Consider the following 12,543-nt stretch of genomic DNA (forward strand, 5'->3'; position numbering starts at 1 on the left):
CCCAGCTCACGCTTAAATTGAAACTCAATTCTTCACATGAGTTTACCACGGAAAGACTACGGCTAACTCAACAAGACGTGACATCTCTATTTCTTCATATAGATGCACTTAAAAAGGACAGATCGCCGGCTGATGCTCATTTTCAGACCCAAGCCTTATTTGGCAGGCGCCTTGACTTTCTGCAAAGCACTGTCTCCAAAAGAATGGATTTGTTGCGGGAAATTGTGCTAAATGCTGTATCAAACGTTGCCTCAGATGTTCGTATTTTATCCAAAAAGGTAGATACGTTTGACAAAAAGGGGGAAGATGGAAAATATGGAGATCAACAGTAGTAACCAACTACGTGATCAGTTAATGGTTGAAGCTTATGGCAGAATTTTGAAGATTATTAGAATTTTATTTTCACTCTTTCATTCTTTGTACGAATCTGTACATTGGAAGAATTATTTTATCTACAAAAAGTTCAGCGGATCAGTTCTTATATTCCAAGTTTTGCCAAACACCAAAAAGAGAGAAATTGTTGGAAACTAAATTTCGGATGTTTGACAAACTGAATGCTTAAACGATTGAACCAACTGATCTAAATTATGCAAACTAACTGTCACCTACAACTGAAGATTAAAACGCAGATTATCGAAGGCAACTGAACTTACACAGACAACCAACTGATCAGTTGCTATAATCAGTTGTGAGCTTATCAGCTATTGCCTAGCAGCTGAAAAGGACGTTCAACCGACAACAGTACAAATCAGACTGCAACTAACAGCAGGAACGCTACATTTCAAAAATGATACAGTGTACGACTGTCAGAAGAATGTTGATGTGGCAAACAACGGATAGAAAGATTCAAATCACGTTAAATGTTACCGTTGGTAGCGAAGCCTATAAAAAGCGAAGAAGAGCAGCTGAGAACAAAAAAAAATAGAATTTCTATTAACCAAGTTGTTACTCTGCTGAGATCTTCGCAAAGCTTCCTACTCTTTTCAAAGCTCACGTGTATTATATACACTTATAGCATTCAAGGCTATATCTCGAGCTTATAAGCTCGGACTATTATTATTGTCAGTTGTGCTTAGTGATTTTAGTTCAGATTGAACATTGTAAATCGTGTTGTAACTAAGAGTTTCAGTTTGGCATTGTTAAGTTCAATACTAAAGTGGGTCTGTAAAACTGTTTGTATTGATCAAAGTCTTTTAGTGAAAATCCTATCTTCGAGATAGAAGGGGTGACGTAGGAGTATTTGAAATCTCCGAACATCCGTAAAATCATGTGTGTCTTTATTTCAGTTTTTATTCTACCTACCGGTCAGTTTATTTCCGCACTATTATTGTTAACTGATTGATATCGACTGATAAGATTCCCCGAGTTTCAATTTATCACCAAACTGACTCAATATTCGAAAAGTTCGTGAAAATTATGAGTATTTATTCAACCCCCCTTCTAAGCATTCTTTCACCTACTTAACTGATCCTATCAGTCTATAACATTTACCACAAGGTTCTCTCAAAAATAGCACTTCATTGACGTTTTTTTTTTCTTAAGATTGTAGGTCTAGGTGTCCAGGCGATCATCTCTAGCTCATCAATCCGATCCGGTGCAATCTCCCACCAAGTTTTACCAGATTGGCAAGGTCGTCATCAAACAAGTTCATGTGTTCGATTTTTGATCAGTTGCATGTGCTCGAGATCATATCTTGGAACCACTGGGTGCAATTCTTCGATCGGTTCTTGGTTTGTTTTATTAAACCACATGATGGTTCGGCATAGATATTAGCCGAACTGGTGCGGTCCGGGGCAGCTTGAGAGCTATTGAGAAAAGGTTGGATGGGTAGAGAAATGCCAACAAGGAGAATGAGATGATTTACAAAATTCGATTAGGAAACTAATTAGATAATCTACATAAATAAATAAACTAGTTGATGTGTTTTCTCTAATAAGAGGAAATTAGTATGATGGAAATTATTTACTGCCTAAGAATGGTCAGATATTCAACAGTGAAAATTATAAATAAAATCAAAAAAAAAAAAAATCAACTAGGAAAAACACAAATTCTATGTACAAGTTTGTTTTTGCATACAAACTAAAATTTCAATTTAAAATATCTTGTTACATTATAATAAATATAAAAACTACTTAAACCTAAATATGTATACATGCACATAAGCAAAGTATACAGGATCAGCAACCAAGTATTGCGTTCTAATATTTCCTATTCTCTATGTGTACACATATGAAATGATACGAGTAGATGCATACAATAATTTATTGGTCCTCTTCATACATAAAATTTATTTCCAAAAAACTAGCTAGTTAATACCCCTAAGATTCTTATGTTTTAGGATCCCTTTGTACATAACTTGCCAATTCAACGGCATCGCCTCTAAATTTTCAACTTTTTTTCCACTGGTTGGAATCGACGACAAACGCACATCGTCGTACCCTTTCTCAGTCGCGGAATACTCCACCATGTCGTTGGAGAACCTCACCTTCTTCTTCCCTGCATCTTTCGCTTCACCTAATAAGTCCATGAAAAATAATTATTAACTACAAAATTGCTCTCCTCATATTTGGGGCACACCCAACATTACAAGATACGTGTAGTCATAATATAAAGGGATAATTTTTATGTTTCAATAAATTTGAAACCTTTTCGCATGATGCCGGGAACTGGCACAGACAAGGAATAAATCTTTCCAATGTCATAAAATAAGGCATGGGCCCTTTGTTAGGTAAAATTTATTTAATGGGATGGAACCCACATTAAATAAAATAATATTAAATCAGATATCCCACATCAAATATTTACAAAAGTTGCAGTAGAGAATTATTTATAAATAAAGCTCAATTCATTCAGTTATTGTATCTCAAAATCAAAAGTTTTTCAGCTTTGATAAAAGGAGAATGGATAGAAAAAAAGTGTATTTTTTCTTGAGTGCGAGAATTCTCTTGTGTGAGTTAGAGAAATTATTTTCTCGGTATACTCGGGGTTGGGAGTGAAAAATATTGAGTGTATTGGTGTATACACTTGTTGTAATTTTTCTTCCAGTTATAAATATTGCAGTAGCTCCGTGGACGTAGCCTATATTGGGTGAACCACGTAAATCTTTGTATTCTTGTTGGTTATTTTATTCCGCAATTTGGGTACTATATTATCATCGTGATCGGCATCGCTTCGTTATAATTTCCCAACAACTGGTATCAGAGCCTTGTTGTGAAAATTCTTAAGAATTCTGAGTATACTTTGTGGTTGCAGCTTTGTCTGATCCTCCACATCATAAAAGATTGTTTAGATTTTTTTCTATGGCTAGAGAAGTGATAGCCGGAGATGATGGATCGGGACCGGGAATCAGCAAGTTCGACAGAATAGATCTTTCGTTCTTGCAGTTACAAATTAGAGATTATCTGTATAGCAAGAAGTTGCATCAATCTCTATCTGGAAAGAAGCCGAAAAAGATGGAGGATGATGACTGAAAGCTTCTTAACAGACAAGTGTCAGGTGTAATAAGATTGACCCTAACGAAAAACTGTGGCACATAACGTGGCGGAGGCAAAAATAACGGAGGAGATGATGTCCATTTTGTCGGACATGTACAAAAAGCCATCGGCAAATAATAAAGTACATATCATGAAGAAGTTATTTAACTTGAAGATGAGAGAAAATGCATCGGTGGCTAAACGCATCAATGAATTCAACACGATTGTCTCACAGCTAACATCAGTTGAAATTAAATTTGATGATGAGATTCGGGCAATTATTCTTTTGTCGTCTTTACCAGACAATTAGGAACCGATGCGGGCAGCGGTTAGCAAATCTGTTGGAAAAAAAAAACTAAAATTCAATGATGTCAGAGATCAAATTCTTGCCGAAGAAGTTTGCAAGATGGATTCTGGTGAAGGAACCTCATCAATTTCTGCTCTAAATATCGAGAATAGAGGAATGGGCAGGAGTGGCGAAAAGAGTTTTAACCAATGGCATGGTAGATCCAAGTCAATAAATGAAAAAGACAATAACACATTTAAAAAGACTGTGAAGTGCTGGAGTTGTGGTGAGACTGGTCACTTGAAAAAGAATTGCAAATCAACAAAGAACGACGCTAATGTTGTTACTGAGGAGGTACATGATGCTCTATTACTATCCATGGAAAGCCCGGTTGATATGTGGGTTATGGATTCGGGAGCTTCGTTTCATACCACTGGTAATCGTGATGTATTCGATAATTACATTGCGGGAGATTACGGAAAAGTTTTCCAGGCTGATGGAAAACCTTTGGAAATAATTGGTATGGGTGATATCCGGATGAAGATGACAAATGGATTTGTCTGGAAAATTAACAAAGTAAGGCATGTACCAAAGTTGACACACAATCTGATTCAGTGGGACAACTTGACAACGAAGATCATAAGGTGACCTTTGGTGATGGTTCTTGGAAAGTGAAAAAGGGAGCCATGATTGTTGCTTGAGGAAAAAAATCTAGAACTGTTTATATGACTTCCAGTTTTAGAAATAAATTAGCGGATATGAATGCTAGAGCTAATTCAAGTCTATGGCATAGTAAGCTTGGGGATACGAGTGAGAAGGAAATGAAAATGCTTGTTTCAAACGGAAAGCTACCGGAATTAATGATCGTTGAACACAAGCTGTGTGAAGCTATATTTTTTGGAAAGCAGAGAAATGTGAGCTTTTCAAAAGAGGTTAGAGAACCGAATCGACCGATTTGGAGCTGGTACATACTGATGTATGTGGACCATCTCCTGGTGACATCTCTTGGAGATACTCAGGATATTTTAGCACTACTGTTGACGATTCGAGCAGGAAATTTTGGGTTTCTTTTGTGAAAAATAAATCGGATGTTTTTGAGACCTTTAAACAGTGAGAGTTAGCTATAGAAGATGTGATGGATTCACTGTCATCCAATCACATGTGGGAGTTATCAGAACTTTTTGAAGGTAAAAAAGTTTTACATAGAAAGTGGGAGTACCGGTTAGAACATGACGGTAGCAAGCGGTACAAAGAAATACTTGTTGTAAAAGGAGAAAATGAAGTCATTGGTTACACTGATATTTTCTCTCTGGTGGTAAAGTTAACTACTATTAAGACTGTACTTAGATTGATGGTAAAAGAAGATTTACATCTGGAACAGTTAGATGTAAAGACGACGTTTTTTCATGGTAAGCTAGATGAAGAAATGAATCAATTACAGGGGATTTGAAGTACGAGAGAAAAAGAAAATGATGTGCAAACTTTATAAGAGCTTGTATGGTCTCAAACAAGCTCCAAGACAGTGGTACAAGAAGTTTGATCCTTGGAATGGAGATCCTTAGAGATCGGGTGAATGGAGTCTTGAAGCTTGAGAAGATTCCTGGAAGCAAGAATCCAGCTGACATCACGAAGGCTGTTATCATTGTAAAACTGAAGTTGTGTTTGACTTCAGTTGGTCTCCTGGACTAACAAAGGAGGTATGAGCTGCTGCACTGATGGTATGAAGACATGATTGAAATCAAGTCTTCAAGTGGGAGAATTGTTAGGTAAGATTTATTTAATTGGGTAGGGCCCACATTAAATAAAATAATATTAAATTAGATATCCTACATCGAATGTTTACAAAAGTTGCAGTGGGGAATTAGTTATAAATAGAGCTCAATTCCTTCAGTTATTCTATCCCAAAATCAAAAGCTTTTCAGCTTTGATAAAAAGAGAGTGCATAGAAAAAAAAAGAGTGTATTTTTTCTTGAGTGCGAGAATTCTCTTGTGTGAGTTAGAAAAATTATTTTCTCGGTATAATCGGGGTTAGGAGTGAGAAATATTGAATGTATTGGTGTATACACTTGTTGTAATATTTCTTCCAATTATAAAAGTTACAGTAGCTCCGTGGACGTAGCTTATATGGGTGAAGCACGTAAATCTTTGTGTTCTTATTGGTTATTTTATTCCGCAATTTGGGTATTATAGTATCATCGTGATCGACATCAGCTTCAGTATAATTTCTCAACACTCTTCAAGGGGGCCTACGATCTAGGTTGCACCGAGCGAAAATCACTTCCTAGTATAAGGGGAGAGGAGATGCTACACTCGTTGGATGGGAAAATTTTACTACAGTTATGGACCTTACCACAAAACACGTGAGGTTCAACAGATCTAATGGCTAGCTAATACATACAACGGAGATGAGATCGCATAGTCAAATCTTAGGAGGAAATATGATTATCTTGTCTAGAGGTGAGAATCGGAATTTCGTGAAGGACAGAAAACAAAAATTGAAAAATTCAGGGCCAGAATCTTAATTTTAAGTATCTGTATCTATACTAAATCTAAACTATATTATTGAGTAGTAGAACCTCTTGCGCTCACCAAAAATTTTAATTTCATAAAAAATCCTTCCTCACGAGTTTTTTTTCAAATATAAACGTAAGTATGGATCTTTAAAAGATAGATCTAATAGGATAAATTGATTTAAGCAAGAGAATTAATTAATACCTAATGGATGCTTGATTTCTAATTCCATCTTCTTCAAGAAATCTGAGAGGAGGCGCTTGTGTGCTTGCATGGCTAAGAAAACCACGCTGCTCGAAACTGCGAAAACCGCCACGAAACCTGTTCCCAGAGAATTCTCCATCTTTTCCTCCAGCCCTTTAATTAAATTTTATTTTTATAATTAAATAAATCCGTGTTCAAAGACAAGAGGGTTGATGTACTTGGGAGAGAAGTTACAAGAAAAAACGAACCATTTTCTTGGTTGACGAAGACGAAAGAGGTTGCTGCATTTGACGAGGGATTCGATGAATAGTGTGAAAGGGGATGAAGAAAAATTTAATGTCGCAGTTGACGAAGGATAAACGTTCTTCATTGGAGGGATATGACTGTTCTGTTTGGCTTTTCCCAACGTCAACTGCCAGCATTGGATCAAATTGACGGGGTTTTTTTTAAAAAATAATATATTTTTAAAACTTATTTATTAAAATATAACAGATTCTAAAACATTAAGAAAATATGACAATCCAGAGTTTGAAGTTCCGAATTCACTGTCCCGGACGGTTTAACCAAAACCGTCGCTATCCGCGACGGTTTCTCAAACCGTCGCCGTTTGCGACGGTTTTACCAAAAACCATCGCTAATTCCCAAAATTTAAAAAAAAATTTAAGAAATGTTCTTTCCTAAACAATAATAAAATAACTTTATTTCCCAAACAATATTTCATACTATTGAATCAAAAAATTTATTATTGTTTGGGAATCTTAATTGTTTTGGGATTTAGAAGTTGCGATAACTTTTTTTAACCGTTGCTATTTGCGACGGTTTAACCAAAAACCGTCGTTAATTCCCAAAATTTAAAAAAAATAATTAAGAAATGTTCTTTCCTAAACAATAATAAAATTACGTTATTTCTCAAACAATATTTCATACTGTTGAATCAAAGAATTTATTATTGTTTGAGAATCTTAATTGTTTTGGGATTTAGAAGTTGCGGTAACTTTTTTTAATATTGTTGGAATTAAAAAAATTAAGATTTTCATGTTCCTCTTAAAATATGAAAACAATTATTTATAGCTAGAAAAGAATTTACAATTTTTTTAACATTTTTTAAACATTTCATTGTTAAGTTACGATAAATTTAAATAATTACATTATTTATACTAATGACAATAATTTAAATAAATTTATTTATAGTAATTAAATTTAGATAATAATAGTATTAATTGTGTACTAATTTTTGCATCCATGTTTAAACAAATTTTTAATTCAACATAGAATATAAATATATTATGATATTAATTATTTAACTAATCGTTTATATTGAGATTAATATTTGGTGTATTAGTATAATCAACATATTTGTAGTTATCCATATTACAAACATTATCAGAAATAATATACAAAAAACAATTCAATATAGAAAGAAAAAACAGATATTCGAATTAGACTCGGCGCAATTCTCTCAAATTCTGATACTCAACACAATTCTCAAAAATCAAATTTCGAATTACTGAGACTCGACGCAATTCCCTCAAATTCTGTTATGCGACAGAAAACTATCAAATCAAATTAAGAATTCCGTGAAGCACACGATCGACGCAATTTATAAGGGAAAGAGAATCACTGAATTTTTATAACAAAAAAAAAGACACGGACCGAAGGAAAAAAAAAACTGCTCAAACATTCCGAAATAAAAATGAAGAAAGTTATCCATTATTGAAATATACGGGTCTCTGAAATACGACTTAGTGGATAAAAATTATAAAGAGATTGATATACATTACGAAAATCATAATTTCTCTTAAGTAAAACCTTGGTTAAATTTGGATTCTTATATTTTAAAGTTGAGAATGAAATGGAAGACATTATTAACGCATATTAAGGGGTCGAAATCCCTTTATCCTACCGGTGTTTTTTCTTATAATAATATGCTATTAATCATTAACATTGTGTGTGAACATAAATTTACACAAATAATTGAGATTATTTGATTGTATATATTGAAATTGAAAAAATATAAAAAAAATCACGACAAACAATTTCATCATTTTTCATTTTTTTTTTCTTTTTTAAAAAGAACGTAGAGATGCACCTAAGAAACAAATTAGAAGTTAGAAAATAAGATGGAGTAGAGAATTTCACCTCGTGTTAAATTATTAACAAACAACCCAACATATAAAACATTTTAATTGTTTTAAAGTTTTTGAAAAGTAAATAAGATATGATACTAGTCGTGAACTATAAATGTATTAAAATAGATTTATGTGATATTTTTTATTAAATAAAAATAGAGAAATTTTGTAATTTGAGATGTGTATCTTCGATAGCTTAAAAAACACATCATGACAAGAAAGTGTTAATTAATCTAGACTCGCAACAACAACAATTACATACTAGTATTCCCGTGCACGCATTGCGCGTCTGTACAATTTGTTTTTTTAACAAAAAATAAATAAATAAAAAAAGGTAAAATTAAAAATAAAAAAGTGACTGTTTTGTTAATGAATATCCTCTATAAGGAAAAAAATGTAAAGTTTTCGTAATTAAATAATCATCAAATGACAAACAAAAAGGAGAAGTTGTGGTATTTCTTCAATTAAATAGTAAACAATGGTAAACAAAAAGAAGAAGTGCTTGAAATTATCAATTTTCCTAACAAGTTTAGTTGTAATTGCTTGATCTTGGTTTTCTACGTGCCCAAACGCAGCGGAAGTTTAAAAAATTTTATTTATTTTGACAATCAAAACATACTTTGTTTTGGGCGCTCGTATGATTTTAACAAAAACATTCATAGGGTGTCGAAATTTTATACCTTTGGTGATTAAATCACTGGACTCCAACTACTCCGGTATTAGCGGACGTAGCTCTTGTTGTAAATCCCTACGAACGTTCTTCGATCTCCTAATCCGGTACACGACTGGAATATTTGTTCATCTTCTAAATTGCACTAGAAATTTAGAAGATGTTTTGCGTAGAGATATAACACGAAAAATTCGACTCAAATATTTAAGCCAAATTTTCTTGCAAAAAGAATGAAATCGAGAGCAGCACCCAAAAATTGAAAGAGCCGAAAGTGACTTGTGTAAAAATATGAAAGCTCCGAATCCAGGCTATGCAATAAGAATAAAATATTCTTATTATTTCTTTTATCAATCATTAACTTAATTAATCTAATTAATTAAGTTAACTATATATTCTTTTCCCAAGATGGCCCGAATGAATGCCTTATTGCAATCTAACTAGATTTATTCCACCGAATGCGTGCATCTTAACAAGGATAAGAAATCCTCATTTTAATACTAATCCTTCATTTAACTTAATTAATCCATTTAATTAAATAAATGAAATATTCTTATTGCATGCAGATTGTGATTCTCGAATCAATACATATATATTAGAATATTATGCATCAATATTATTTTCTTTGTATGCAAGTTTTTAAATTATGATATCATGAATATTTTCATTACATAAATCAATACCATATTTATAAAAACTTAATGGGCTATATTTTAAATCAATTAAAATATAATTTAATTATTAAAGCCCATTTAAACTTTAATAAATTAGCATGATGGGTTTATACTCTTACAAACCCATGATCCATGCTCCCATTATATTAATATCATCATAATCCCGATCGACGATCCAACATCATCGATGTGACAATTTCAACTTATTTGTCATTATGATGCACACTTTAATTTCGAGATCACCAATGTCTAAATAAGGCAAGTGTACTCCTTTGACTGTCTTAACAGTTATGCTCTCAAATTTCTGTAAGCTTTTATAAACTTTATTTATAAGCTTATCGATTGATCATATCAAACTTATTTCTTATAAATTCAACTCATTGAATTTATTATCTCAACGGGAACAAGTAAACCAGTACTTGTGTGACCCTCAATGGTTCAGGGATACAGGTAGCCGTGGGTTCACAATTCTTTGTGATTCAGGACATATTCCTTTATTCGGGCTTACCCTTGTTAGCCCCATTCTTTTCATCAACACCTTGATTAAGAATGTCAGAACTCATTTCTGATTGCACCCATCGGATCATGGTAAGAGCGTCTAGTAGCATCGCCCCATGATCCCCTAGGTATCACTGATAGTGTCTGCAAGAACCAGTCGATTATGATTAACGTACAGTACGGTCCCTTCATCTCATATATCCCGATCGAATCTGCAACCATTGGTTCATCGAGTGTTGCATATTAATTCGATAACTATGTGATACATATAAATAGTGGCATCGCATGTACCATTGGAGAACTCCTTCTCCAATGTACATCTCATACTCTGGCCAGAGATTTCACGCACTATTATTTCATCAGATCACATAGGATATCCACACCCGTAGGTGAGCGGTGAATCCCCGACTACAATGCACTGGCTCCTACATGTGTCGCAACTGTACCCAACCTCGCCACCTGATGACTCTCCTGGAGTCGGTAAACAAGTCAAAGCACAGCTCTAGCATATAGAGCCTCAGTGTTGTCCCGGGTCGTAAGGACTAATGGTGTACAATCATAACCACGGACTTATCCTCTCGATGAATGATAACCACTTGGAAAGTCCGAGGGAGGGTTGTTCGGTATAATCATCATATGAATACCCATCTGTATGCTTGGACATCTCTATGCCCTTACCAAGAAACGCAGTACACAACATCACAGATGCTAGTCTCGAGCTCAAGCGGCCTTTATCCCTGTTTTAGGCGGCTGAATCGACTAGGAACGAATTTAGAATATGCAGTGTTTACAAATGAGTTTCAACATCGAATTACGATTCATTTGTATTAAAGTATAATCAAGGTCTTTATCTATGTTGTTCACATGGGTATACAGATAAAGAAATAACAAACCATGAAACATTAAATTATATTAAAATAAAGATTGTTTATTACAACTGAGTCAATAAATTCCCTAGCCAACAGTTGGCTTACAATGCATCAACTCTAACAATAATTAGATTTAAATTAGGATAAATTCGTAATTGAAAAATAGTTTTTGAAGTTCTAATATTCAAAAGACACACACAACACATGGTAGTCATAATTCTCAATACGTGGAAAAGTACGTATGAGCCATGAGGATCCATTGTGGTTATATATATTTGTAGCATTTTTTAAAATAATTTTCCGAAATATATTTCTCGAAATTAAATCAATAAAGGAAAAAATAGCTTTTGTCCTTCCTTTATATTTACCTCTTTTTTATTTGGGTGCACGGATAATGTTAGAGTAGATGTCCTTGTAAGCCAAGTGTTGGCTATGGATTTTACTGACTCACTTGTAATAAATAATCTTCATTTTAATATAACTCAGTATTTTATGGTTTTTTTTTTCTTTATCTGTATACTCATGTGAACAACATAGATAAAGATCTTGATTATAGTTTTATACAAATGAATCGTAATTCGATGTTGAAATTCATTTGTAAACACTGTATGATCTAAATTCGTTCCTAGTCGATTCAGCCGCCTAAAACATGAACAAATTAAAGGTCACTTGAGCTCGAGACTAGCATCTGTGATGTTGTGTACCGTGCTTCTTGCTAAGGGCATAGAGATGTCCAAACATGCAGATAATCAGTCATATGAAGATTATACTGAAAAATCCTCCCTCGGACTTTTCAAGTGATTATCATTCATCGAGAGGATAAGTCCGTGGTTATGATTGTACACCATTAGTCCTTAGGACCCGGGACAACACTGAGGCTCTATATGCTAGAGCTGTGCTTGGACTCGTTTACCGGCTCCAGGAGAGTCATCAGGTGGTGAGATTGGGTACAATTGCGACACGTGTAGGAGCCAGTGCATTGTCGGGAATTCACCGCTCACCTACGGATGTGGATATCCTATGTGATCTGATGAAACAATAGTGCATGTAATCTCTGACCAGATTATGAGATGTACGTTGGAGAAGAAGTTCTTCAATAGTACATGCGATGCCACTATTTATATGTGTCACATTGTTATAGAATTATTATGCAACCCTAGATGAACCAATAGTTGCAGATTCGATCGTGATATATGATATGAAGGGACCGTACTGTACGTTAATCATAATCG

General features: G+C 34.1%; 1 protein-coding gene across 1 annotated transcript; it reads right to left on the minus strand.

Annotated features, from left to right (window-relative positions):
* Positions 1 to 2,061: 2,061 nt before the first annotated feature.
* LOC142505705 (uncharacterized) lies at positions 2,062 to 6,856 on the minus strand. The gene is made up of 3 exons (XM_075618790.1): positions 6,723 to 6,856; positions 6,475 to 6,627; positions 2,062 to 2,514 (listed from the first exon to the last, which is right to left on the minus strand). Exons 2-3 carry the CDS (start codon positions 6,611 to 6,613, stop codon positions 2,306 to 2,308), a joined length of 348 nt encoding a protein of 115 aa, XP_075474905.1. The 5' UTR covers positions 6,614 to 6,627; positions 6,723 to 6,856; the 3' UTR covers positions 2,062 to 2,305.
* Positions 6,857 to 12,543: the final 5,687 nt, after the last annotated feature.

The sequence above is a fragment of the Primulina tabacum genome, chromosome 10, assembly GCF_025594145.1.
Source record: "Primulina tabacum isolate GXHZ01 chromosome 10, ASM2559414v2, whole genome shotgun sequence".
Taxonomy (NCBI): domain Eukaryota; kingdom Viridiplantae; phylum Streptophyta; class Magnoliopsida; order Lamiales; family Gesneriaceae; genus Primulina; species Primulina tabacum.

Coding starts and splice junctions, on each gene's coding strand:
- LOC142505705 (XM_075618790.1), bottom strand. CDS start 6,613: ATGGAGAATTCTCTGGGAACAGGTTTCGTGGCGGTTTTCGCAGTTTCG. Junction 2,515..6,474: donor AGAAATCAAGCATCCATTAG/GTATTAATTAAT, acceptor TGGACTTATTAG/GTGAAGCGAAAGATGCAGGG.